Source organism: Macaca mulatta, chromosome 16 (assembly GCF_049350105.2).
Source record: "Macaca mulatta isolate MMU2019108-1 chromosome 16, T2T-MMU8v2.0, whole genome shotgun sequence".
NCBI lineage: Eukaryota > Metazoa > Chordata > Mammalia > Primates > Cercopithecidae > Macaca > Macaca mulatta.
This window is the reverse complement of record NC_133421.1, coordinates 50,104,662-50,129,230: the sequence shown is the minus strand read 5'-3', so window position 1 is coordinate 50,129,230 and position 24,569 is coordinate 50,104,662. Positions and strand designations below refer to the sequence as shown.

The window sequence follows — 24,569 nt, the reverse complement described above, 5'->3', positions numbered from 1 at the left end:
AGACAGCAGTGGCTGCCACCTAGAACCCAGAGGTCAGGAGTGCTCCTAAGTCAGCGTGAGGGCATCTTCCCAACTGCCTTTGCCAAGCCAGAAGGCAGAATCATGACTTTGTTACACCTTCTGGAGCATGTGGTCCAGGCGGCTTTCCATTTGGCTGCTTTGGTGCTGAGGCTGTTTACATGTTTCAGTAAATGAGTTATTGCTTATTGAAGTTGGCTGGCTAGGAGCTCAGAATAAACAACATATGACCACAATGACACCACTCTCCAGGAGCACCAGAGTTCAGAGGGAGAGATCTGCTTGTATGTTCCACTCCCACGTGGGTGCGTCGTTCTCAAAGCCTGGGAGGACTGGGGTGTCACTGTTCCCGGCTTTCTGATGGAATCAGACATAATGAGATGCCTTCCTGGTAGAAAGTGTGTATGAAAGTACTTTGCACAATTTCAGAAAGAAAAGGGGGGGTCACTGCTTTTAGAAAAATGTAAGAGATCAAAGGAGTTTTCAGATGTTCTGCATTTTCTTTTCAATTATAAAGAATTCATCTGAGCATAAAAGACTCCCTGGTCTCTGTAGGACGAAGTAAAAACTTCTTTCATACACAAAAGTTTTCCTACTTTATATACTTCTTTTTAGACTACTTCATTTATGTTTTGTGGTATATTTATTAGTCTTCCCTGGAGTAGGCAGGGAAGATGTTGAGACAGTTGGCCGGGCGCGGTGGCTCAAGCCTGTAATCCCAGCACTTTGGGAGGCCGAGACGGGCGGATCATGAGGTCAGGAGATTGAGACCATCCTGGCTAACACGGTGAAACCCCGTCTCTACTAAAAAAAACGAAAAAAAAAAATTAGCCGGGCGAGGTGGCGGGCGCCTGTAGTCCCAGCTACTCGGGAGGCTGAGGCAGGAGAATGGCGTAAACCCGGGAGGCGGAGCTTGCAGTGAACCGAGATCGCGCTACTGCACTCCAGCCTGGGCGACAGAGCGAGACTCCGTCTCAAAAAAAAAAAAAAAAAAAAAAAAAAAGAAAATGTTGAGACAGTCAAGACCCCAAAGTTAATCTTTAATTTCTCCCTTCTTCCTGTGCCACCTGGATGAACCTGGATGGTCCAGGAGTTCCTAAACCCCATCTGTGTGACAATTTACAGAATAATTTTTTTTTTAAAGACAGAGTCTCACTCTGTTGTCCAGGCTGGAGTGCACTGGCGCGATCTTGGCTCACTGCAACCTCCGCCACCCCAGGCTCAAGCAATTCTCATGCCTCCACCTCCAGAGTAGCTGGATTATAGGTGCACGCCACCACACTTTGCTAAGTTTTGTATTTTTAGTAGAGACACGGTTTCACTATAGTGGCCAGGCTGGTCTCGAACTCCTGACCTCAAGTTATCTGCCCACCTCAGCCTCCCAAAGTGCTGGGATTACAGGCGCGTAAGCCACCATGCCAGGCTAATTTTTGCATTTTTAGTAGAGATGGGTTTTACCATGTTGGCCAGGCTGGGTTTTTTTTTTTTTTTTTTTTTTTTTTTTTTTTTTTTTGAGACGGAGTCTCGCTCTGTGGCGCAGGCTGGAGTGCAGTGGCACGATCTCAGCTCACTGCAAGCTCCGCCTCCCGGGTTCACGCCATTCTCCTGCCTCAGCCTCCCGAGTAGCTGGGACTACAGGCGCCCGCCACCTCGCCCGGCTAGTTTTTTGTACTTTTTAGTAGAGACGGGGTTTCACTGTGTTAGCCAGGATGGTCTCGATCTCCTGACCTCGTGATCCGCCCGTCTCGGCCTCCCAAAGTGCTGGGATTACAGGCTTGAGCCACCGCGCCCGGCCCCCAGGCTGGTTTCAAACTCCTTGCCTCAAGTGATCTGCCTACCTCAACCCCTCAAAGTGCTGGGATTACAGGCGTCAGCCACCGCGACTGGCCCAAAGATGTCTCTTACTACTGCTTATTACCATCTTCTCATTTACCAGACATTCCTCCGCTCTTCAAATTGTCTCATAATGCGGCCCTGAAAGGGCTTAATTCACTGTGTGCCTGTAGTGTTGCTGCTTTACATTTCTTCCAGAGTTTTTAGACGTTGGTGTTAATCTGTTCAGTAAACATGGAGTCTTTACCATGAGTCAGGTATATGCTCTGCAGCAAAGAATATGCCAAGTGGTGGCCTCCTAGTGGCCGGAGGCCAGGTCTAACTCATTATTACCCCGCCCTAGCACAGTGTCCTTCCTTGCAGGTGTTCAGTGCATGTTTGTTGAATTAAGCTCACATCCTGCCTCTTTCATACTCATCGCAAGAGTCGAGCTTAAGCAAAGGCCTTTTTTCATTAGAAAGGAAACTCCCATCTTTTGCCTTATGTCATGTTTCTTACTATCATGTTCCCATGACCTCTCACCTAGTAAGGACAAATTCTGTTCAACTCCAGTTCCCACAATTCCCAGCAGTTTGCTCCTGAAATGTTTAGAACAGCGTGTCTCATAGAACTACACTGCAACCCATATATCTAATTTTAAAACAATTTACTGCCAGTCTCGGTGGCTCATGCCTATAACCCTAGCGCTTTGGGAGGCTGAGGCGGGTGGATCACCTTGAGGTTGGGAGTTTGAGACCAGCCTGACCAACATGGAATAACCCCGTCTCTACTAAAAATACAAAATTAGCTGGGCGTGGTGGCGCATGCCTGTAATCCCAGCTACTTAGGAGGCTGAGGTGGCAAAATCATTTGAGCCCAGGAGGCAGAGGTTGCGGTGAGCCGAGATTGCACCATTGCACTCCAGTCTGGACAACAAGAGCAAAACTGTCTCAAAAACAGTAACAACAAACAATTTACTTGCTATGTTTCAAAAAGCATAAAAAAGGGCTGGACACAGTTGCTCACACCTGTCATCCCAGCACTTTTGGAGGCTGAAGTGGCAAGATCACTTGAGCCCAGGAGTTTGAGACCAGCCCGGACAATATAATGAAACCTCGTCTCTACAAAATATTTAAAAATTAGCCAAGCATGGTGGTGCCTGCTTGTAGTCCCAGCTACTCAGGAGGCTGAGGTGGGAGGATTGCTTGAGCTCAGGAGGTAGAGGTTGCAGTGAGCCAAGATTGTGCCACTGCATTCTAGCCTGGGTGACAGACTGAGACTCTGTCTCAAAAAAAAAAAAAAAAAAAAAGGAAAGAAAAAGTGAGGTCAGGTGCAGTGGCTCATGTCTGTAATCCCAGCACTTTGGGAGGCTGAGGCAGGTGGATTGCTTGAGCTCAGGAGTTTGAGACCAGCCTGGTAAAAATGAAGAAAACCCTGTCTGTGTAAAAAATACAAACATTAGCAGAGCGTTGCAGCACACAGCTGTGGTCCCAGCTACTCGGGAGACAGAGGTGGGAGGATGGCTGGAGCCGGAGGAGGTCAAGGCTGCAGTGAGCCATGATTGCGCCACTGCACTCCAGCCTGGGCGACAAAGTAAGACTGTCTCAAAAATAATAATAATGAAGGCCAGGCACGGTGGTTCATAGCTATAATCCCAGTACTGTGGGAGGCCTCGTCTCTACTAAACCCCATCTCTACTAAAAAAAAAAAAAAATTAGCTGGGTGTTTTGGCATGGGCCTGTAATCCCAGCTACTCAGGAGGCTGAGGCAGGAGGATCGCTTGAACCTGGGAGGCAGAGGTTGCAGTGACCCGAGATCACACCACTGCACTCCAGCCTGGGTGACAGAGCAAGACTGTCTCAAAAAAAAAATGTTAATGGACTGAAAGAGTTACATTATTGTGTAAAAACTTTGGAATGTCTGGGTTAAGATAAGGGGTTGTGGAGACGAAGGTTTTATGCAGATGAAGCCTCCAGGTAGCAGGCTTTGGAAGGAGAGAACAATGAGTGTAAATGTTTGTTACCAGACTTAAGAGTCTGTTCTATCAGGAATTCCAAAAGTGAATTTTGGACTCCACCCCCTTTCCGTCATGGCCTTTCAGGTTAGCTTTGGAATGCCCTTGCCAACATGAGGGATCCATTCAGATGTTCGAAGGCTTAGAATTTTATTTTTGGTTTATATTAGGTAAAGTTTATAATTTAAAACCCATCAAGTTTCTTTTTTAGCAGTTCTTTGAGGGCATCATCAATTCCCCGATCTTTCTTTTCATCTCTTCCTGTTTCACTAGCTCCCTAGAGTCTAAATGGTTAGGACTTTGTATCTTTTCCCCTTTTCCACAGCTGGAACACCATACACTGACCTGACATTATGTTTCCCAGAAACTTGAAATATTTACGTTGTTTATCTTAACTCCTTGTGCAAGCATTCCTGCTTGCGGAAATGGTTTTCCATCTATTAATAAGATTGACATTGCATCATCTGAGACATTTTAGGGTGTAGGAGTAGGAAGTTATTTAGTTAAAAATATAAAGCCGGTTTTTTGCTTTTTTTTTTTTTTTTTTGAGATGGAGTCTTGCTCTGTTGCTCAGGCTGGAACGTAGTGGCACGATCTCAGCTCATTGCAACCTCCGCCTCCCGGGTTCAAGCAATTTTCCTGCCTCAGCCTCCCGAGTAGCTGGAATTACAGATGTGCATCACCACACCCAGCTAATTTTTTGTATTTTTAGTAGAGCTGGGGTTTCACCATGTTGGCCAGGCTGGTCTCAAACTCCCGCTCTCAGGTGATCCACCCGCCTCAGCCTCCCAAAGTGCTGGGATTACAGGCATGAGTCACCGTGCCTGGCTAAAGCCAGTTTTCTTTTAGCTCACATTCCTCAAACCCATAGGAAACAGTATGATTGATATAGTTGAGGAAATATCTCTTCACATAAATGACTGTTGGTTGGCCAGGCACGGTGGCTCACACCTGTAATCCCAGGAGGGAGGGCCATTGGGAGGCCAAGGTAGGAGGATTACTTGAGCCTCGAAGTTTGAGACCAGCCTGGGCAACATAGTCAGACCTCATCTCTACTAAAAATAAAAAATTTAGCCAAGTGTAGTGGTGTATCACTGTAGCCCCAGCTACTCAGGAGGCTGAGGCAGGAGGATCACTTGAGCTTCAGAGGTTGAGGCTGCAGTGAGCCATTATTGCACCACTGCACTCCAGCTTGGGCAAGAGAGTGAGACCCTATCTCAAAAAAAAAAAAACAAATAAAATAAAATAAAATAAAAGATTATTGGCCCAAAATGGCAAGCTAGTGGTTAAAGCTATATTTGGTGGGTAGGTGGCAGAACAAGAAAGGGGTATCTGCCAAACTTAGGGCTCAGTAGAGAAGACAGTGGGTTAGGGACATATGCAGTATGTTTTAAAAGAAAATTTTGGACAGGAATTCAAGTGTGATACACATGGTGGTCAGGAGAAGAATCACTGGTATGTACACTGCAAAGCAGAGTTTATAGAGCCTACGGAGCCAGTGAAGAGACATTTCAACACTTAAATCTAGCCCAGACCAGAGCTCTGAGTTCACTGTTCTTTCTTGGACCACATCCTTTCCTGGAAAAAATGTGAATATGCACACAGGCAAGATAACAAGCAATAATTAGGAAGCTAGGATTGTAGCACTAAACATCCCAAGAAGCTTCTTCATTCAGACAAGGTAGCACTGATCCCTGTATCCCTAACGTCTTCCTCAGTGCCTGGCACTGAATAGATACTGGTTGAATGGATGAATTGACTGATAATAGTGAATTGTTGGCATACTTAGTGAGTTCTAAGTGATGGGTAAAATATAGGAGAAAGATGTTGAAAGATGTTGTAGATTGAATAGTAACAGCCGATGGGGGAGGAGAGTTTTCGGGGACATCCCAGGGCTGGAAGTGGCGAATGCATGGGAAAAAACAGGTTCTACAGCTTAAGCTCTTGAGAAAAGCACAGATTGGGGAAGATAAGAGAGAAAGAGCTTGACAATAAGAAAGAGTTTGCATTCACACTGTGCTCATTGTCCATAGGGGTGCATTCTGGCTCTGCAGGATAATGTCTGACAACATAATATGCCAGTTACCTCACAATCTAAGAAATTACACTTTCAAAGTTTTCTGGATCTGTGCACCCAGGAGCTAAGACAGCCAATGTTGTCCTGGCTGACTGGCCATTATCTCCACACAAATCAAAGTACATTTCCAATGCCACCCCATTTGGAAGCTTTGACATCAGCATCTTGGTGTTAATTTTTAACTTAAAATCACAACTTTAAGAGCAAAAATTTTGTTATTCCAAGTAGACAAGAAAAAAATTATTTTCCATGTAAATGTTTTAACCCAAGCTTTAAAATATTTAGGTATTGGCCAGGTATGGTGGCTCATGCCTGTAATCTCGGCACTTTGGGAGGCCGAGGCAGGTGGATGGCCTGAGCCTAGGAGTTTGAAACCAGCCTGGGCAACATGGGGAAACATCATCTGTACCAAAAATACAAAAATTAGCTGGGCATGGTGGTGCACACCGATAGTCCCAGTTATTAGTGAGGCTAAGGTGGGAGGATTGCTTGAGCTGGGAGGTTGAGCTGAGATCATGCTACTGCACTCCAGCCTGGGTGACAGAGCGAGACCCTGTCTCCAAAAAAAAAAAAAAATATATATATATATATATACACACACACACACACACATATATATATAATAGGTAACCTTACATATCAAATAATGCAATTGTGGATCATGAAAAAGGGTCAAATAGCATAAGCAAATGGACCCAGAGCTCTGTCTAGTTGGGATTTGCTTCTAATATTCACCTGCTAATGATTCCATGAGTTGCCAAATTAGAAATATACTTGCCCCTATTGGTACCTCATGAATTTTCTCAAATATCAAATGATTTCAACTTATGACTTTCTTTCAAGTTAACTTCTAGCAAGGTTCCTCAGAATCGCATTGACCCCTGGTGAGACACTCAGTTACAGATCTTCATGAGTGCTGGTTTAGTCTGGGAAATTGTTTCAGTCTGTGGATCTTTTCAATGCTTAAACAATTACTTTAACTTGTTTTGTAAAAATTATGATCTAATTATTTTTCAAGTATACTGGGGTTAATGAAACGCAGCAGTGGGGTGTGCCTTTTAGCAGCAGAACAGACCACTTTTTACATTCCTTAGAAATAAGATCTGGTTCAGTATTTTAAATCATAGCAACAGTTGATAAGAAAAACAGCAAAAAGGTAATCATTTCCATATGGAAAGAAAAGGAAGAACCAGTGAAGCTGTGAACTGTCATTTTTCCATATAAAAGTCACTACTGGTAGATTTGGCAGAAAGGGCAAATGTTCCTATTTGTTTCTCATTTTACATTCGTTAATATATTGCATGTGATGTGTTTTATGGAAATACAACATTCCCTTCAAACTCAGTTGTCAATTTCCAAGCATGTTTTGTCTTGGGTGAAACCCATATCTTGTGTGTCAATTTCATCAAGTAATTATATTTCCTTGGTGATAATTTTCTTAACTTAGTGAAAAATTTAGGTGAAAATTCTTATCCCTTTTACTGAAAAGCATATAACCATCATCCATACCAGCTGAATACCTGTAAGTAATTTCTTTTTTTTTTTTTTTTTTTTTTTGAGACAGCCTTACTCTGTCACCCTGGCTGGAATGCAGAGGCACGGTATCAGTTCACTGCAGCCTCGACCTCCCAGGGCTCAAGTGATCCTCCCACCCAAACTTCCAGAGTAGCTTGGACCACAAGTGTCTGCCACTACACCCAGCTAATTAAAAATTTTGTTTTGTAGAGATGGGGGTCTTACTGTATTGCTCAGGCTGGTCTCAAACTCTTGGCCTCAAGTGATCCTCCCACCTTGCCCTCCCAAAGTGTTGGGATTACAGATGTGAGCTACCATGCCCAGCCCATTATAAGTAATTTTAAAGCAATAATTGAATAAAATCAATTTCTGCTCTGGCATTCCAGGATCCAAAACAAAATCTGACCCAATTTTCTCATGCCCAAAAAGTTGAAGAAAAGCACACTAAGTACACATTTACCTATTTGCTTTTGTAGTTAGGCATAAGCATTTATTACCAAAATCCTCATATTTATTTTTAAATAGCTGCTTTGAGTGGAAACTCTTACCCTGTTACAGAATATTCAAAATACATGTTCACACTGTAGCATTTGACAACATCTCCCTCCTGTGGTTCAAAGCATTCATTTCAAACATGAATATATTAAGTACAGAATTACAATTCCTTAGCTTGAAATTATGCTGTGAAAGTTTGGTTCATGCTTTGTGAGTTGTTTTTGGAGTAAAGAAGGAAGATTTAGGAACATGTAGAGAATATTCTCTTTTCTTGGCTAGTTCCAGAGTCCCAACATCTCAGCAAATTGTTTCCCCAAAGTTCTTTAGAAAAGCACCATTTTTTTCTTACAAATGAAATACCAAGTGGATGTTTTCATTGAAAAACATGCGATTCTCCATTTAAAAAGTTTTCTTCCTTTTCTGTGGGCATAATATGCAGAACAGACTCAGCATTCTACGTGGTTACTTTAACAGAATGGAACTTTGAAAACTTTACAGAGAAAATAGTATTGAAAATATTTTAGTCCAAAAATGCCCTAAGGTACTTTTCCCATTGTTCAAGATCAGAGGTTACAGTAACTGGCAACAACCTGCTCTAATGACGTGAAACTGTCTAAAAAGTCCTCCTCTTCAATTCCAAATTTTGTGTACTGATGAATGTAGGCTCTGGTGGAAAAAAACCCAGAAATTACAAAATAAAAAATGTCAGGCAAATGAGTAGCTCTTCAACAATAAACAGACCTTTTCTAGCTCATGAACATTTGAAGATCACATCTTTCAGAAGTCTTACATTTGCTTTGTTTACTCCAAAGATTAGTGAACTTTTTTTTTTGAGACAGAATCTTGCACTATTGCCCAGGCTGGAGTACAGTGGAGAAATCTCAGTTCACTGCAGGCTCCGCTTCCCGGGTTCACACCATTCTCCTGCCTCAGCCCCCACCAAGTAGCCGGGATTACAGGTGCCCGCCACCACACCGGGCTAATTTTTTGTTTTTAGTAGAGATGGGGTTTCGCCATGTTAGCCAGGATAGTCTTGAACTCCCGACTCAGCCTCCCAAAGTGCTGGGATTATAGGCGTGAGTCACTGCATCAGGCCCGTTTTTTTTTTTTTTTTTTTTTTTTTTTTCTTTTTTTTTTGAGACAGAGTCTCACTCTGTCACCCAGGCTGGAGTGCAGTGGCCGGATCTCAGCTCACTGCAAGCTCCGCCTCCCGGGTTCACGCCATTCTCCCGCCTCAGCCTCCCGAGTAACTGGGACTACAGGCGCCCGCCACCTCGCCCGGCTAGTTTTTTGTATTTTTTTTTTTTGGTAGAGACGGGGTTTCACTGTGTTAGTCAGGCTGGTCTCGATCTCCTGACCTCGTGATCCGCCCGTCTCGGCCTCCCTAAGTGCTGGGATTACAGGCGTGAGCCACCGCGCCCGGCCCGTTTTTTGTTTTTTTTTTTTGAGTCTCGCTCTGTTGCCCAGGCTGGAGTGCAGTGGCGTGATCTCGGCTCACTGCAACCTCCGCCTCCCAGGTTCAAGCGATTCTCTTGCCTCAGCCTCCTGAGTAGTTGGGACTGCAGGCACATGCCATGACGCCCAGCTAATTTTTGTATTTTTAGTAGAGACAGGGTTTCACCATATTGGCCAGGCTGGTCTCGAACTCCTGACTTCGTGATCCACCTGCCTCAGCCTCCCAAAGTGCTGAGATTACAAATGTGAGCCACCGTGCCCAGTCCTTCTTTTTTCTTTTGTGTGTGTGTGTGTGTGTGTGTGTGTGTGTGTGACAGAGTTTTGCTCTTGTTGCTTAGGCTGGAGTACAATGGCGTGATCTCCACTCACTGCAACCTTCGCCTTCTGGGTTCAAGTGATTCGACTGCCTCAGCCTCCCGGGTAGCTGGGATTACAGGAATGCACCACCACACCCAGCTGCTTTTGTATTTTTAGTAGAGACAGGGTTTCTCCATGTTCTCCATGTTAATTAGGCTGGTCTCGAACTCCTGACCTCAGGTGAACCGCCCGCCTTGGCCTCCTAAATTACTGGGATTACAGGTATAAGCCACCGTGCCCGGCCTGAACTTTCTTTTTTTTTTTTTTTTTTTTTTTTTGAGACGGAGTCTCGCTCTGTAGCCCAGGCTGGAGTGCAGTGGCCGGATCTCAGCTCACTGCAAGCTCCGCCTCCCGGGTTCACGCCATTCTCCGGCCTCAGCCTCCCGAGTAGCTGGGACTACAGGCGCTGCCACCTCGCCCGGCTATTTTTTGTATTTCTTAGTAGAGACGGGGTTTCACCGTGTTAGCCAGGATGGTCTCGATCTCCTGACCTCGTGATCCGCCCATCTCGGCCTCCCAAAGTGCTGGGATTACAGGCTTGAGCCACCGCGCCCGGCCTCTGAACTTTCAAAATTTATGTCAAGCTCCCTGTATTTTTAGTGTCCAAAAAACTGGCAAAGAAGAGGCACCCAGGAAAGAGCAGCATGTTCAGATCTGGCTATCTACTCAGTATATACATAACACCCTATATTCAGTATAAACTCTGAAAAGTACCTGAGAAGTTTCATATAAGGCTTGAAACTAGAGAACACATCAATCCAGTTCTAGGAATGGAGTGAAGCCTCCCAGGTGCTCTCAGGACATTTAATTTGTAGTTATGCCAGGGTGGTCCTCTTAATCCCTCCCACACCACAAATGCTTTCTTTTTTGTTTGTTTGTTTTTTGAGACAGGGTTTTGCTCTGTCACCCAGGATGGAGTACAGTGGTGTGATCTCGGCTCACCATAACCTCTGCTTCCTGAGTTGAAGCAATTCTTGTGACTCAGCCTCCCAAGTAGCTGGTTTTACAGGTGCGCGCCACCACACCAGGCTAATTTTTGTATTTTTAGTAGAGGTGGGGTTTCACCATGTTGGCCAGGCTGGTCTTGAATTCCTGGCTTCAAGTGATCCACCTGCCTTGGCCTTCCAAAGTGCTGGGATTACAAGCGTGAGCCACCACGCCTGACTGCTCCTTGCAAATGTTCTGAGGCACAAAAATCATGTACAAAAAGAATATCAAGGGCAGACATGAATTAAATTGACATCATAATGGCTGCTACCATTTAATGAGAGTAGGACGGGAATGACACCAAAAAAGGACGGAGTTCACGGCCCTGTGGAGTGGGGTTTTTTTTTTGAGACAGAGTCTCGCACTGTTGCCTGGGCTGGAATGCAGTGGCACAATCTCTGCTCACAACCTCCACCTCCTGGGTTCAAGCCATTCTCCTGCCTCAGCCTCCCCAGTAGCTGGGATTACAGGTGCCTGCCACCATGCCCAACTACTTTTTGTATTTTCAGTAGAGACGGGGTTTCACCATGTTGGCCAGGCTGGTCTCAAACTCCTGATCTTGTGATTCACCAGCCTTGGCCTCCCAAAGTGCTGGGATTACAGGCGTGAGCCACCATGCCCAGCCCGAGTGGGGTTTTATGGACTGGTCACACGCAGGATGGTTGGGCCCTGGGGTATCCGAGCTAATGAAAGTTATAGGTGGCTGGGCACAGTAGCTCATGCTGGTAATCCCAGCACCTTGGGAGGCCAAGGCGGGCAGATCACCTGAGGTCAGGAGTTTGAGATCAGCCTGACCAACATGGAGAAACCCTGTCTCTACTAAAAACAAAAAAATTAGCTGAGTGTAGTGGGGCATGCCTGTAATCCCAGCTACTTGGGAGGCTGAGGCAGGAGAATCGCTTGAACCCGGGAGGCAGAGGTCACAGTGAACCGAGATCACGCCACTACACTCCAGCCTGGGCAACAAGAGCGAAACTCCATCTCAAAAAAAAAAAAAAAAGAAAAAGATAGTTAGAAGCCTTGTCCAGTCATTTGAAGAATTCTGCTTTGACTTAAGTAACTGGTAGAGATCAAGAAATCTGCTAAAACATGTTAGTATGAAGTAGACATTTCTTAGTATCAAACTGAGTTGAATTTAATCATATATCTTATTGAGGAACATGAGGATCTTCCAGTCTCCCAAGGATTTATCTATTTATTTATTTTTACTTTTAGACGGAGTCTTGCTTGTCGCCCAGGCTGGAGTGCAGTGGCACAATCTCGGCTCACTGCAAGCTCCACCTCCTGGGTTCACGCCATTCTCCTGCCTCAGCCTCCCGAGTAGCTGAGACTACAGGTGCCCACCACCACACCCAGCTGATTTTTTGTACTTTTAGTAGAGATGGGGTTTCACCATGTTAGCCAGGATGGTCTCCATCTCCAGACCTTGTGATCCGCCCACCTTGGCCTCCCAAAGTGCTGGGATTACAGGTGTGAGCCATCGCACCTGGCCTTTTTTTTTTTTTAATTTCATTTTTTTTTTAGATGGAGTCTCACTCTTGTCGCCCAGGCTGGAGTGCAATGGCATAGTTTTGGCTCTCTGCAACCTCTACCTTCTGGATTCAAGCAATTCTCCTGCCTCAGCCTCCCAAGTAGCTGGGATTACAGGCACCCACCACCATGCCAAGCTAATTTTTGTATTTTTAATAGAGATGGGGTTTCACCATGTTGGCCAGGCTTGTCTTGAACTCCTGACCTCAGCCGATCTGCTCGCCTCAGCCTCCCAAAGTGCTGGGATTACAGGTGTGAGCCACGGTGCCCAGCCAGATCTTATTTTTGAAAACTATCTTATTTTCCCTGCTTTATAATAAAATTCTACTTTAATAATGTCAAACAATTACTGAGCATTTACTAGCCCGGCACAGTACTAGCTGTTTTACAAGATTATCTTATCTAATCCTCACCAGAAATTTCCTCAGTTAGGACCCTCTTACACAGATGAGGCAATGAAGCCTGAAATCACGTGCCCAAGGCTTCACACCTTCACACCTACACAGTGGTAACCATGCTTCCTCGAGATCATACCTCATGCTTTAACGCTACAGTATCTGCTTAAAGGTTAGAAAGGCTGCCGTGCGCGGTGGCTCATGCCTGTAATCCCAGCACTTTCGGAGGCCGAGGTAGGCGGATTCCGAGGTCAGAAGTTCGAGACAAGCCTGAGCAACATGGTGAAACCCTGCCTCTACTAAAAATATAAAAATTAGCTGGGGGTGGTAGTGGGAGCCTGTAATCCCAGCTACTTAGTAGGCTGCAGCAGGAGAATCGCTTAAACCCGGGAGGCGGAGCTTGCAGTGAGCCGAGGTCATACCACTGCACTCCAACCCGGGCAACAGAGCGAGACTCTGTTTCAAAAAAAAAAAAAAAAGAAAAGTTTGTAGACTTATTTTATACTTACTTTGAAGCAAACATATTCCATGCCTTCCCGACAATCATATCAAGTGGTTTTACTAAGAACTGGCTATTGCTGACCAACACTGCAGACTTCTCATACTTGCTAAAGGCCCGCTGGGTTTTCCACACGTTGAAAGCATTAACAGGTTCTAACCAGGAAGTGTAGAGAGCTGGATCTTTAAATCCCTCTAGAGTAAAAACAAGATAAGCCGTCTTTTTATAGCATAAATTAGTAATTGTGAAAATGAATAAACAAACAGATATTTTCTTGTCTACTTCATCAGAGATCTTTTATTTTGCCTTTTAAAACTTGTGTTGGCTGGCGCGGTGACTCCCAGCACTTTGGGAGGCAGAGGAGGGTAGATCGCTTGAGCTCAGGAGTTCGAGACCAGCCTGGGCAACACAGTAAAACCTCGTCTCTACTAAAAACAAAATTAGCTACACATGGTGGTGTGCATTCTTCTTAACACTTTTCTGAAAGGTATGAATTATTACACTTTTTTTTTTTTTTTTTGAGACAGGGTCTCACTCTGTTGCCCAGGCTAGGGTGCAGTGGCATGATGTTGGCTCACTGCAACCTCTACTTCCTGGGCTCAAGCAATCCTCCCGCCTTAGCCTCCTAAGTAGCTGGGATTACAGGTGCCTGCTACCATGCCCAGCTAATTTTTGTACTTTTTGTAGAGATGGGGTTTCACCATGTTGGCCAGGCTGGTCTCGAACTCCTGGCCTCAAGTGATCCACCTGCCTCAGCCTCTCAAAGTGCTAGGATTATAGGGATAAGCCACTGCACTGGCCCCCTTTTTTTTCTATACAATGAATATGGACGATTTATCCAAAAGTAATATAATGCTAATTTTTTTTTTTTTTTTTTTTTTGAGACAGGATCTTAGTCTGTCACCAGGCTGGTGTGCAGAGGCACTATCACAGCTCTCACTGCAGCCTTCACCTCCTGCCCTTAAGTGATCCTCCCACCTCAGCCTCCCAAGTAGCTGGGACTACAGGCCCATGCCACCACGCCTAATATTTTTATTTTTTGTAGAGATGGCATTTCACTATGTTGCCCAAGCTGGTCTCAAACTTCTGGGCCCAAGCAATCATCCCACCTCTGCCAAAGTGCTGGGATTACAGGTGAGAGCCACTGTGCCTGGCCCTATTTTATACTATTATTTGTTCTTTCTCTGAGGGACATTACAAGGTCTAGATTGTTCAGTTTTCTTTTTTCTGTTTGATAATGGGTCTCTGTCACCCGGGCTGGAGTGCAGTGGCACCACTGTCATTGGTCACTGCAGCCTCAAACTCCTGGGTTCAAGTGATCCTCCTGCCTCAGTCTCCCTAGTAGTTGGGACTACAGGTGTGCACCACTATACTTGGCTAAAGTTTAAAATTCTTTGTAGAGATGGGGTCTTGCTATGTTGTCCAGGCTGGTTTCAAACTCCTAGCCTCAAGCGATCCTCCTGACTTAGCCTGCCAAAGTGCTGGGATTACACATGCGTGCCACTATGCTAGGCCTTGGTTTTCTTTGTATCACAACAAGAAGTAGCAAACATGATACTTGCTGAAGTCATGATAAAATGAACCCAGAAAATCGCCATAGAAAAACAAGGCTGCCGGGCGCGGTGGCTCACGCCTGTAATCCCAGCACTTTGGGAGGCCGAGGCGGGCGGATCACAAGGTCAGGAGATCGAGACCACGGTGAAACCCCGTCTCTACTAAAAATACAAAAAATTAGCCGGGCGCGGTTGTGGGCGCCTGTAGTCCCAGCTACTCGGGAGGCTGAGGCAGGAGAATGGCGTGAACCTGGGAGGCGGAGCTTGCAGTGAGCCGAGATCGCGCCACTGCACTCCAGCCTGGGCGACAGAGCGAGACTCCGTCTCAGAAAAAAAAAAAAAAAAAAAAAAAAAAAAAGAAAAACAAGGCTAATAAGAATAACGCCCTTTCAGCCAGGCACAGTGGCTCACACCTGTAATCCCAGCACTATGGGAGGCCGAGGCGGATGGATCACTTGAGGTCTGGAGTTTGAGACCAGCCTGGTCAATATGGTCAAACCCCATCTGTACTAAAAATACAAAAATCAATCAGGCGTGGTGGCGCACGCCTGTAATCCCAGCTACTTGGGAAGCTGAGGCAGAGGTTGCAGTGAGCTGAGATTGCACTACGGCACTCCAGCCTGGGTGACAGAATGAGACTCTGTCTCACACACACACAAAAAGAATAATGCTCTTTCAACTTCCTGAAAAATTTGTAACAAAATGCTTGTCACAGATACAACTGGTTGTCCAGCAATTCCTGCTCCTTAGCAATTCCTGTTCACCCCTTCTTCCTTAGTATCAATTCCCCTAAACTTTAACTGAAATTGCAGTGAGGTGTGGCCCAGAACTCAGTCCCAGTCAATGGGACAGAAATTCAAGTGTGATATGGGACTTTCAGAAAAGGAGGCATGCCTGGCCAGGCACAGTGGCTCAAGCCTATAATCCCAACACTTTGGGAGGCCGAGGTGGGCGGATCACCTGAGGTCAGGAGTTTGAGACCAGTCAGGCCAACATGGAGAAACCCCGTCTCTAGTAAAAATACAAAAATTAGCCAGGCGTGGTGGCGCACACTTGTAATCTCAGCTACTCAGGAGGCTGAGGCAGCAGAACTGCTTGAACTTGGGAGGTGGAGGTTGCAGGGAGCCGAGATCACACCACTGCACTCCAGCCTGAGCAACAGAGTGAGCCCCGTCTCAAAAAACAAAAAACAAAAAACAAAAAAACAAAACAGGAAAGGAGGCAGGTCCTTCTCTGCTCATTTCTTTTTTTTTTTTTTGAGACGGAGTCTCAAAGTGCAGTGGCCGGATCTCAGCTCACTGCAAGCTCCGCCTCCCAGGTTTACGCCATTCTCCTGCCTCAGCCTCCCGAGTAGCTGGGACTACAGGCGCCCACCACCTCGCCCGGCTAGTTTTTTGTATTTTTAGTAGAGACGGGGTTTCACCATATTAGCCAGGATGGTCTCGATCTCCTGACCTCGTGATCCTCCCGTCTCGGCCTCCCAAAGTGCTGGGATTACAGGCTTGAGCCACCGCGCCCGGCCTCTGCTCATTTCTATAAGGAGGCAGCCAGATGAGAAAGTAAGGGTGACAGGGCAGCCAGATGTTCAGAATACAATTCTTTTTTTTTAAATAGAGACAGGGTCTTGCTCTGTTGCTTAGGCTGGAGGGCAGTGCCACAATGATGGCTCACTGGAGCCTTGACCTCCTAGGTTCAAGCTATCCTTCTGCCTCAGCCTCCCAAGTAACTGGGACTATATGCATGTGCTACCACACCCGGCTAAAGGAGTTATACTTTTATCTTGTTTAAACCACTTCTATATTGGTGTCTAGTCACATACTAACTGATACCATGGTCAAATTTTGCCACTAAAACACATAGTTATTACTTTCCTTTCTCCAAGAATACAGGGACTTTTAAAAAACCATTTGTACCATATAGCATGTACATGTGCAAAATGTAAATCTTAATTTTCACCTGAATTTCTTACCCACATCTGCACTTTGCACATCTTTCCCACGAAGAATGACCAAGTTAGCAATGGAAGTGTTAAAATGCAGGTCCTTGTTGAGAGACATTTTACCAAGAGAAGGAAGTCCTGATAAAGGAGGCCGCACATGCCAATCAATACCTACCAAAAGAAAAAAAAAAAAGCAAGAGATTTTATTTTATTTACTTAGTTTTCTGAGATGGAGTCTCACTCTGTTGCCTAGGCTGAAGTGAAGTGGCGTGATCTTGGCTCACTGCAACCTCCATCTCCCGGGTTCAAGCGATTCTCCTGCCTCAGTCTCCCCCAGTAGCTGGGTAGACAGGATTAAAGGTGTGTGCCATCACACCCAGCTAATTTTTTTTGCATTTTTAGTAGAGACGGGGTTTCACCATGTTGGCCAGGCTGGTCTCGAACTCCTGACTTCAAATGATCTGCCTGCCTCAGCCTCCCAAAGTGCTGGGATTACAGGCGTGAGCCACTGCACCCAGCCCAAAAGCAAGAGATTTTATAAATGGCTCTGAACAAGAGAAGGAAAATGGTCTTGTGGAATGTGTATATTAGTTTTTTTTGGACAGGGTCTCGTTATGCCACCCAGGCTGGAGTGCAGTGGCTATTCACATGTGTGATCATAGCTCACTGCAGCCTCAAACTCCGGGGCTCCAATGATCCTCCCGCCTTGTCCTCCCATGTATCTAGGACTATAGGCATTATTTTTCCTGTCTAAAAGGGAGGGTCTATCAATTCTCCTATGCCTATTCCACTAGAGTTTGTTGGGGCAAAAAATTGTACTCAAAGGGCTATCTTTGAGTACAAGATATCTTAGGATGGGTGTGATGGCTCATGCCTGTAATCCTAGCACTTTGGTACGCTATGGTGGGAGGATCTCTTGAGCCCAAGAGTTCAAGACCAGCCTGGACAAAATAGTGGTCTCCTCTTCTAAAAAAAAAATACAAAAATTAGTCTGGCATCTGTGGCATGCACCTATAGTTCCAGCTACCGGAGAAACTGAGTGGGGAGAATTGCCTAAGCCCAGGAGGTCAAGGCTACAGAGAGCTGTGATCATGCCACTGCACTCCAGCCTGGGTGACAGTGCGAGAAGTCTCACTTGAGGAGTATGAATCCATGCTGCTTTTGGAGGATAAGATTTTGGACCAATGTGCTAATGGTATGTAACTATTGGGGGCCTTGGGAGGGGAAGAATGTACCGTGCATGTGGGAGGACATGACTTAGGGACAGCGCAGAGAACAGCAGTCAGCCTCCAACATGACCCCAATCATCTTCGCTTCCTGGTATTCAAGCCCTGGGGGAGTATGCTCTCACACTGCAGAGGGCTGACCTTAACCAAAAGGATGTTGCAGAAATAACTTCCAAAGCTAGGTCACGAAAGGCATTAACTTCAAGGCCAGGCATGGTGGCTCACGCCTGTAATCTTAGCACTTTGGGAGGCTGAGGCAGGCGGATCACTTGAGGTGAGGAGTTCAAGACCAGCCTGGCCAACATGGTGAAACCCCATCTCCACTAAAAATACAAAAAAAATTTAGCTGGGCGTGGTGGCAGGCGCCTGTAATCTTAGCTACTTGGGAGGCTGAGGCAGGATAATCGTTTGAACCCGGGAGGCAGAGGCTGCAATGAGCCAAGATCGTGCCACTGCACTCCACCCTGCGCGACAGAGCAAGACTCCGTCTCAAAAAGAAAAAAAGGCGGGGGGTCATTAACTTCTGCCTTGCTCCTTCCTGGATCACACATTCTCCCTAAAGGTAGAATACGTAGAAACAGATAGTGATGGTGATAGAAATGGGGTAAATCTTTACATAGAGGCCAGGCGCGGAGGCTCATGCCTGTAATCCCAGCACTTTGAGAGGCTGAGGTGAAAGGATCACTTGAAACCAGGGGTTCAAGACTAGCCTGGGCAACATAGTGAGACCCCCAACTCTCCAAAAATAAAAGAAATAACGAAATTAGGCTGGGTGTGGTGGCTCATGCCTGTAATCCCAGCTCTTTGGAAGGCCGAGGTGGGCAGATCACGAGGTCAAGAGATCGAGACCATCCTGGCCAACATGGTGAAACCTTGTCTTTACTAAAAATACAAAAATTAGCTGGGCGAGGTGGTACATGCCTGTAGTTCCAGCTATTCAGGAGGCTGAGGCAGGGGAATCGTTTGAACTCGGGAGGCGGAGGTTGCAGTGAGCCAAGATTGTGCCACTGCACTCCAGCCTGGCGATAGAGTGAGACTCCATTTCAAAAAAATAAATAAATAAATAACAAAATTAGTCACTTATGGTGGTACACACCTGTAGTCCTAGCTACAGGAAGCTGCACCGGGGGATCACTTGAGCCCAGGAGTTTGAGGCCGCACTGAGCTATGATTGCACCACTACACTCCAGCCTAGGTGAGAGTGAAACCTGTCTCAAAAACCAAACGCACAAAATCTTCCCACAGAGCAGAGAATATATGAAGAGTTATAAAACTAGATCCTTCAACCAGGCTTATGCCATATATATATTTATTTATATACTATTCATACACGTGTATGAAAACATTTATATGTTCAAACTATACAACTGTGAAAAAATGTTGACACCCAGCCGGGCGCGGTGGCTCATGCCTATAATCCCAGCACTTTGGGAGGCCAAGGCGGGCGAATCACGAGGTCAGTTTAAGACCAGCCTGGCCAATATGGTGAAACCCCGTCTCTACTAAAAAAATACAAAAATTAGACGGGCATGGTGGTGCGCACCTGTAGTCCCAACTATTTAGGATGCTGAGGCAAAAGAATCGCTTCAACCGGGAGGCAGAGGTTGTAGTGAGCCGAGAGCCACTGCACTCCAGCCTGGGTGACAAAGCGAGACTCCATCCCCTCCTCCAAAAAAAAAAAAAAAAAGAAAAAGAAAAAATGTTGACACCCTAAAGTTCCACATGGGAACTCAGCAAACTGTGGTTTATTGACCTAAGAGAGCTCAGAGCAGCACGTCTCACACGACTCTAAGGAACATTGTGTTCCTTACCGTATTAACAGGTATAGCTAGAAAAACAGGTACTGTGGCCAAAAAATTCAGGAAGCACTATTTTTACATTTTGTTTACATTTTGCTTACATTTTACATTTTGCTTACCTCCAAACCTCTGGCACTATAATCTAAAATCCGTAAGATATTACAAATAAATGTTGAGAAAATCTACTCTCATAGTATAAAAACCTAACTTATTTTAATCTGTGGTATAATGTATGCTATTAACACCTAGTAGTGATTTCTAGTTACACATGACAGACTGAACATGTCAGTTTCCTGCCACTCTCTCCTCAGATCCTGCTTAATCAATAAAAGGATAACCATAAACAAGAAAAAAAGGGAACAGGAGAGAATGTAACAGCAACAAAATTTTGGAAGCTGGAGAGCAAAGGAACTACTGATTACTGACTGCACAACAAGAAAAAGCTAAAAAGTTTGCCCACAGTTGAGGTCCTGGAAGTAGACCAGACACTTTTCACAGTGGAAAAAAGGCTGGGCACGGTGGCTTACGTCTGTAATCCCAGCACTTTGGGAATTTGAGGCAGGCGGATCGCTTGAGGTCAGGAGTTTGAGACCAGCCTGGCTGACATGATAAAACCCCATCTCTACTAAAAATACAAAAATTAGCTAGGTGTGGCGGTACACATTGGTACACTGGTAGTCCCAGCTACTTGGAAGGCTAAGGTGGGAGGATCACCTGAACCCGGGAGGTGGAGGTTGCAGTGAGCCAAGATGAGGCCACTGCACTCCAGCCTGGGTGACAGAGTGCAACTCCATCTTAAAAAAAAAAAGAAAGAAAGAAAGAAAAAAGAAAATCAAAGTGGGAAAAAAAAAACAGGAGGATTAACTAAAAATCTGTTTGAGAGGCAGCTCTAAGAGCCCCTTCCCCACTCCCTGTGGCAGGGGGAGTGTGCTCTTCTACCCTAGAAGGAGGTTTCTGCTGTGAAAAGGTTAAACTTGGGAGGCTCTGGCCTCAGTGACACCAGGCACAGCCCTGTAGAGAACCTTTGGAAAACCAGGTCACAAAGTAGAAGCTTTCGCAGGAAAGCTTAACAGTCCATGTCTTCCCCGTCCAGCTCTGAAGAGGCTGGCAGCCAGGCTTATCATGCGTTCAGGAAAGAGATGGAGGAGGAAGCAACTGATCAAGAGATAAGATACGCTGAATATGGTATTTGGAAGCCCAACAATAAAATGGCCAGGCAGATCGCCTTACTGTGAAACCCACACAAGTCTGCAACATCCATAAGGGTCCATTCAGTGCTCAGAGCAACTAACTCAGCAAATAATCACTGAGTGTTTACTGTTCCAGGCTCCAAAGATGCAACGGTAAACCAAGTAGATAATAAAGCTTACCTTCTATTGAGATAAACCAAAGACCCATGTCAAGTACGTTCAGAATGCTGGGGACAAAGAGAAAATCCTAAAGCTTCAAGAGATAACAAAATAGGATTGAGAATCAGAACAATATGAGACTTCCTAACAGCAACGCTGCAAGTGAGAAGATGATAGAGCAATGCCTTTGAAATACTCAATGAAAAGAAAATGATTCCCAACCTAGAATCCTATCCCTGGCCAAACTATCATTCAAATGCAATGGCAGAACAGAATAATAATATTTATTTATTTTTATTTTTATTTTTTTGAGACGGGGTCTCACTCTGTCGCCAAGGCTGGAGCGCAATGGTGCAATCTTGGCTCACTGCAACCTCGCTCCACCTCCCAGGTTCAAGGGATTCTCCTGCCTTAGCCTCCTGAGTAGCTGGGACTACAGGCGCCCGCCACCATGCCCGGCTAATTTTTTTTTGTATTTTTAGTAGAGACGGGGTTTCACTGTGTTAGCCAGGATGGTCTCGATCTCCTGACTTCATGATCCACCTGCCTTGGCCTCCCAAAGTGCTGGGATTACAGATGTGAGCCACCGCGCCCAGCCAGAATGATATTTGTAGCCTCAAACACTTTACTTTCCTTGTACTCTTTCTTAGGGAGCTCCTGAAAGGTATGGTCCATCAATATGAGGGAATAAATCAAGAAAGCAGATTTGAAACCTAGGAGGTACAGATATAAATCAGGATGAGGCAAGCAGAGATGCCAGGGCTGGCTGCTTATCAAGCCTGGACAGCAGTAAGTCCAGAATGGAATGGGAAGATAAAGGCCTTCCAGAAGGATGTCTCTAAGCAGATAATGGAAGTAATCGATTACCTGATGGGTTTAAAAATATTGAGAAAGAGTTCTTTTTTTTTGTTTTTGAGACAGGGTTTTGCTCTGTTGCCCAGGCTGGAGTGCAGTGGCATGATCACGGCTCATTTTAAACTCAAACCCCTTGGTTGAAGGGATTCTCCTGCCCCACCCTCCCAAGTAGCTAGAACGGTGCATACCACTATGCCCAGCTAATTTTTTTTTTTTTTTTTGAGACAGAGTCTCGCTCTGTTGCCCAGGCTGGAGAGCAGGGGCGCTATCTCGGCTCACTGCAACCTCTGCCTCCCGGGTTCAAGCCATTCTCCTGCCTCAGCCTCCTGGGTAGCTGGGATTACAGGTGTGTGCTATCACGCCTGGCTGATTTTTTGTATTTTTAGTAGAGATGGGGTTTCTACTACATCCATGTTAGCCAGGATGGTCTTGATCTCCTGACCTCATCAGCCTCAGCCTCCCAAAGTGCTGGGATAACAAACGTGAGCCACTATGATGGGCCAGCTAATATTTTTAAATTATTTTTTTAGAGATGGGGTCTTGCTTTGTTGCTCAAGCTGGTTTTGAACTCCTGGCCTCAAGCGATCCTCCTGCCTCAGCTTCCCAAAGTGCTGAGCTTACAGGCGTGAGCCACCACATCTGAGAAGGGATTCATTTTTTACAGAAAAGTTTGAGGATAAATTGGTGATAGGTACAGGGAATATCAACCAAATAAATATAATGATTAACAACACCAGGAGGGAAAAATAAATTGTACACACACAAAAATATAATCTATGTACACAGTATAAGGCTGTACTATGAATTAATATTTACACAGCAAAAGTAATACAAACATTGAAAACTGATCTAACTCCCAAGTATGTTAGGAGGAAGGATGAAGGTAAATATGAGTGTGTGTATGTGTGAGTGTGCACATACGTGTCAGAGTATATATATATATATATATATGAATGTGGGAATGTGTGTGTGTGTGTGTGTGTGTGTGTGTAGAGGGGTGTAAGATGATTCAATTCTCAATTTTCTTTTTTTTTTTTGAGATGCAATTTCACTCTTATCACCCAGGCTGGAATGCAGTGGCACTATCTCGGCTCACTGCAACCTCTGCCTCCCAGGTTCAAGCAATTCTCCTGCCTCAACTTCCTAAGTAGCTGGGATTACGGGTGCCTGCCACTATGCCTGGCTAATATTTTTTGTATTTTTAATAGAGAAAGGAGGCCGGGCGCGGTGGCTCACGCCTGTAATCCCAGCACTTTGGGAGGCCGAGGCGGGCGGATCACAAGGTCAGGAGATCGAGACCATCCTGGCTAACACTGTGAAACCCCGTCTCTACTAAAAATGCAAAAAAATTAGCCGGGCGAGGCGGCGGGCGCCTGTAGTCCCAGCTACTCGGGAGGCTGAGGCAGGAGAATGGCGTGAACCCGGGAGGCGGAGCTTGCAGTGAGCCGAGATTGCGCCACTGCACTCCAGCCTGGGCGACTAAGCGAGACTCTGTCTCAAAAAAAAAAAAAAAAAAAAAAATAGAGAAGGGGTTTCACCATGTTGGCCAGGCTGGTCTTGAACTCCTGACCTCAGGTGATCCACCCACCTCGGCCTCCCAAAGTGCTGGGATTACAGGCATTAGCTACCATGCCCAGCCCAATTCTCAATTTTCATACTAGGAATGCAAGAGATAACAACGTAAGTAAAACATTTATAACTATGGAGGAAAATTCTAGATGAAATAGCTAAAGACGTTGAAAGTAGTTTCATCTGTGTAATGGGGAGGTGTAGGATTGCTGTTTTCCTTGTCATAAAATCATACCAGACATTACTTAACTTTTTTCTTTTTTTTCTTTTTTTTTTTGAGAAAGGGTCTCACTGTCACCCAGGCTGAAGTGCAGTGGTGTGATCACAGCTCACTGCAGCCTTGACCTCCCGGGCTCAGGTGATTCTCCCACCTCAGTCTCCCAAGTTGCTGGGAATACAGGCCCATGTCACCATGTCCAGATAACTTTTTATATTTCTTGTAGAGGAGTTTTGCCATGTTTCCCAGGCTGGTCTCGAACTCCTGGGCTCAAGCGCTTCTCCTGCCTTGGCCTCCCAAAGTGCTAGGATTACAGGTATGAGCCACCATACCTGGCCCATTACTTGACCTTTTAAAAAACTGAGATGTAATTGGCCAGGCGCGGTGGCTCACGCTTGTAATCCCAGCACTCCAGGAGGCTGAGATGGGCGGATCACGAGGTCAGGAGATAGAGACCATCCTGGCTAAGATGGTGAAACCCCGTCTCTACTAAAAATATAAAAAATTAGCTGGGTGCAGTGGTGGACGCCTGTAGTCCCAGCTACTCGGGAGGCTGAGGCAGGGGAATGGCGTGAACCCGGGAGGTGGAGGTTGCAGTGAGCCAAGATGGCGCCACTGCACTACAGCCTGGGTGACAGAGCGAGACTCAGTCTCAAAAAAAAAAAAAAAGTAAGATATACTTTAAATACAGTGCAATGTATGGATTTAAGTATATATTTAAGTGAGTTTTGGCTACTTGATTTTTTAAACTATGTTCATTACTTTGATTAAAAAAAAAAATCTGGCACTCATTTGAAATGTCTTTTGGTAATGAAACTGTGAAGTGATTAAGAAACCCTCCCAGGATGCCCTGGTGAGTTTCTGCCGGAGTCTCCCTAGCCGGAAGAAAGGTCCATTATCTCAACTAC

General features: G+C 45.5%; 1 protein-coding gene and 1 long non-coding RNA gene across 15 annotated transcripts in view; one reads left to right on the top strand and one right to left on the bottom strand.

Moving 5' to 3' along the window:
• Positions 1 to 7,446: 7,446 nt before the first annotated feature.
• Positions 7,447 to 23,755, top strand: LOC144335515 (uncharacterized). The gene is made up of 4 exons (XR_013406425.1): positions 7,447 to 7,698; positions 17,601 to 18,178; positions 18,596 to 18,737; positions 23,479 to 23,755. It is a non-coding gene; the product is annotated as an uncharacterized LOC144335515 (long non-coding RNA).
• TUBD1 (tubulin delta 1) overlaps positions 7,900 to 24,569 on the bottom strand; it is a 33,128-nt gene continuing 16,458 nt past the window's right edge. For 9 of the 14 annotated variants that reach the window (XM_028836249.2, XM_077970900.1, XM_028836253.2 and 6 more), the window contains 3 exons: positions 16,677 to 16,817; positions 13,165 to 13,348; positions 7,900 to 8,597 (listed from right to left, as the gene is read on the bottom strand). In XM_028836249.2, the coding sequence (XP_028692082.1) occupies positions 8,495 to 8,597; positions 13,165 to 13,348; positions 16,677 to 16,817 (428 nt within the window). In that variant the 3' untranslated portion in view covers positions 7,900 to 8,494. Of the gene's footprint in view, positions 8,598 to 10,602; positions 10,741 to 11,825; positions 12,366 to 13,009; positions 13,349 to 16,663; positions 16,818 to 24,569 lie in introns of those variants that run through there. The other 5 variants (XR_013406403.1, XR_013406402.1, XR_013406400.1 and 2 more) reach the window with 5 other exon arrangements.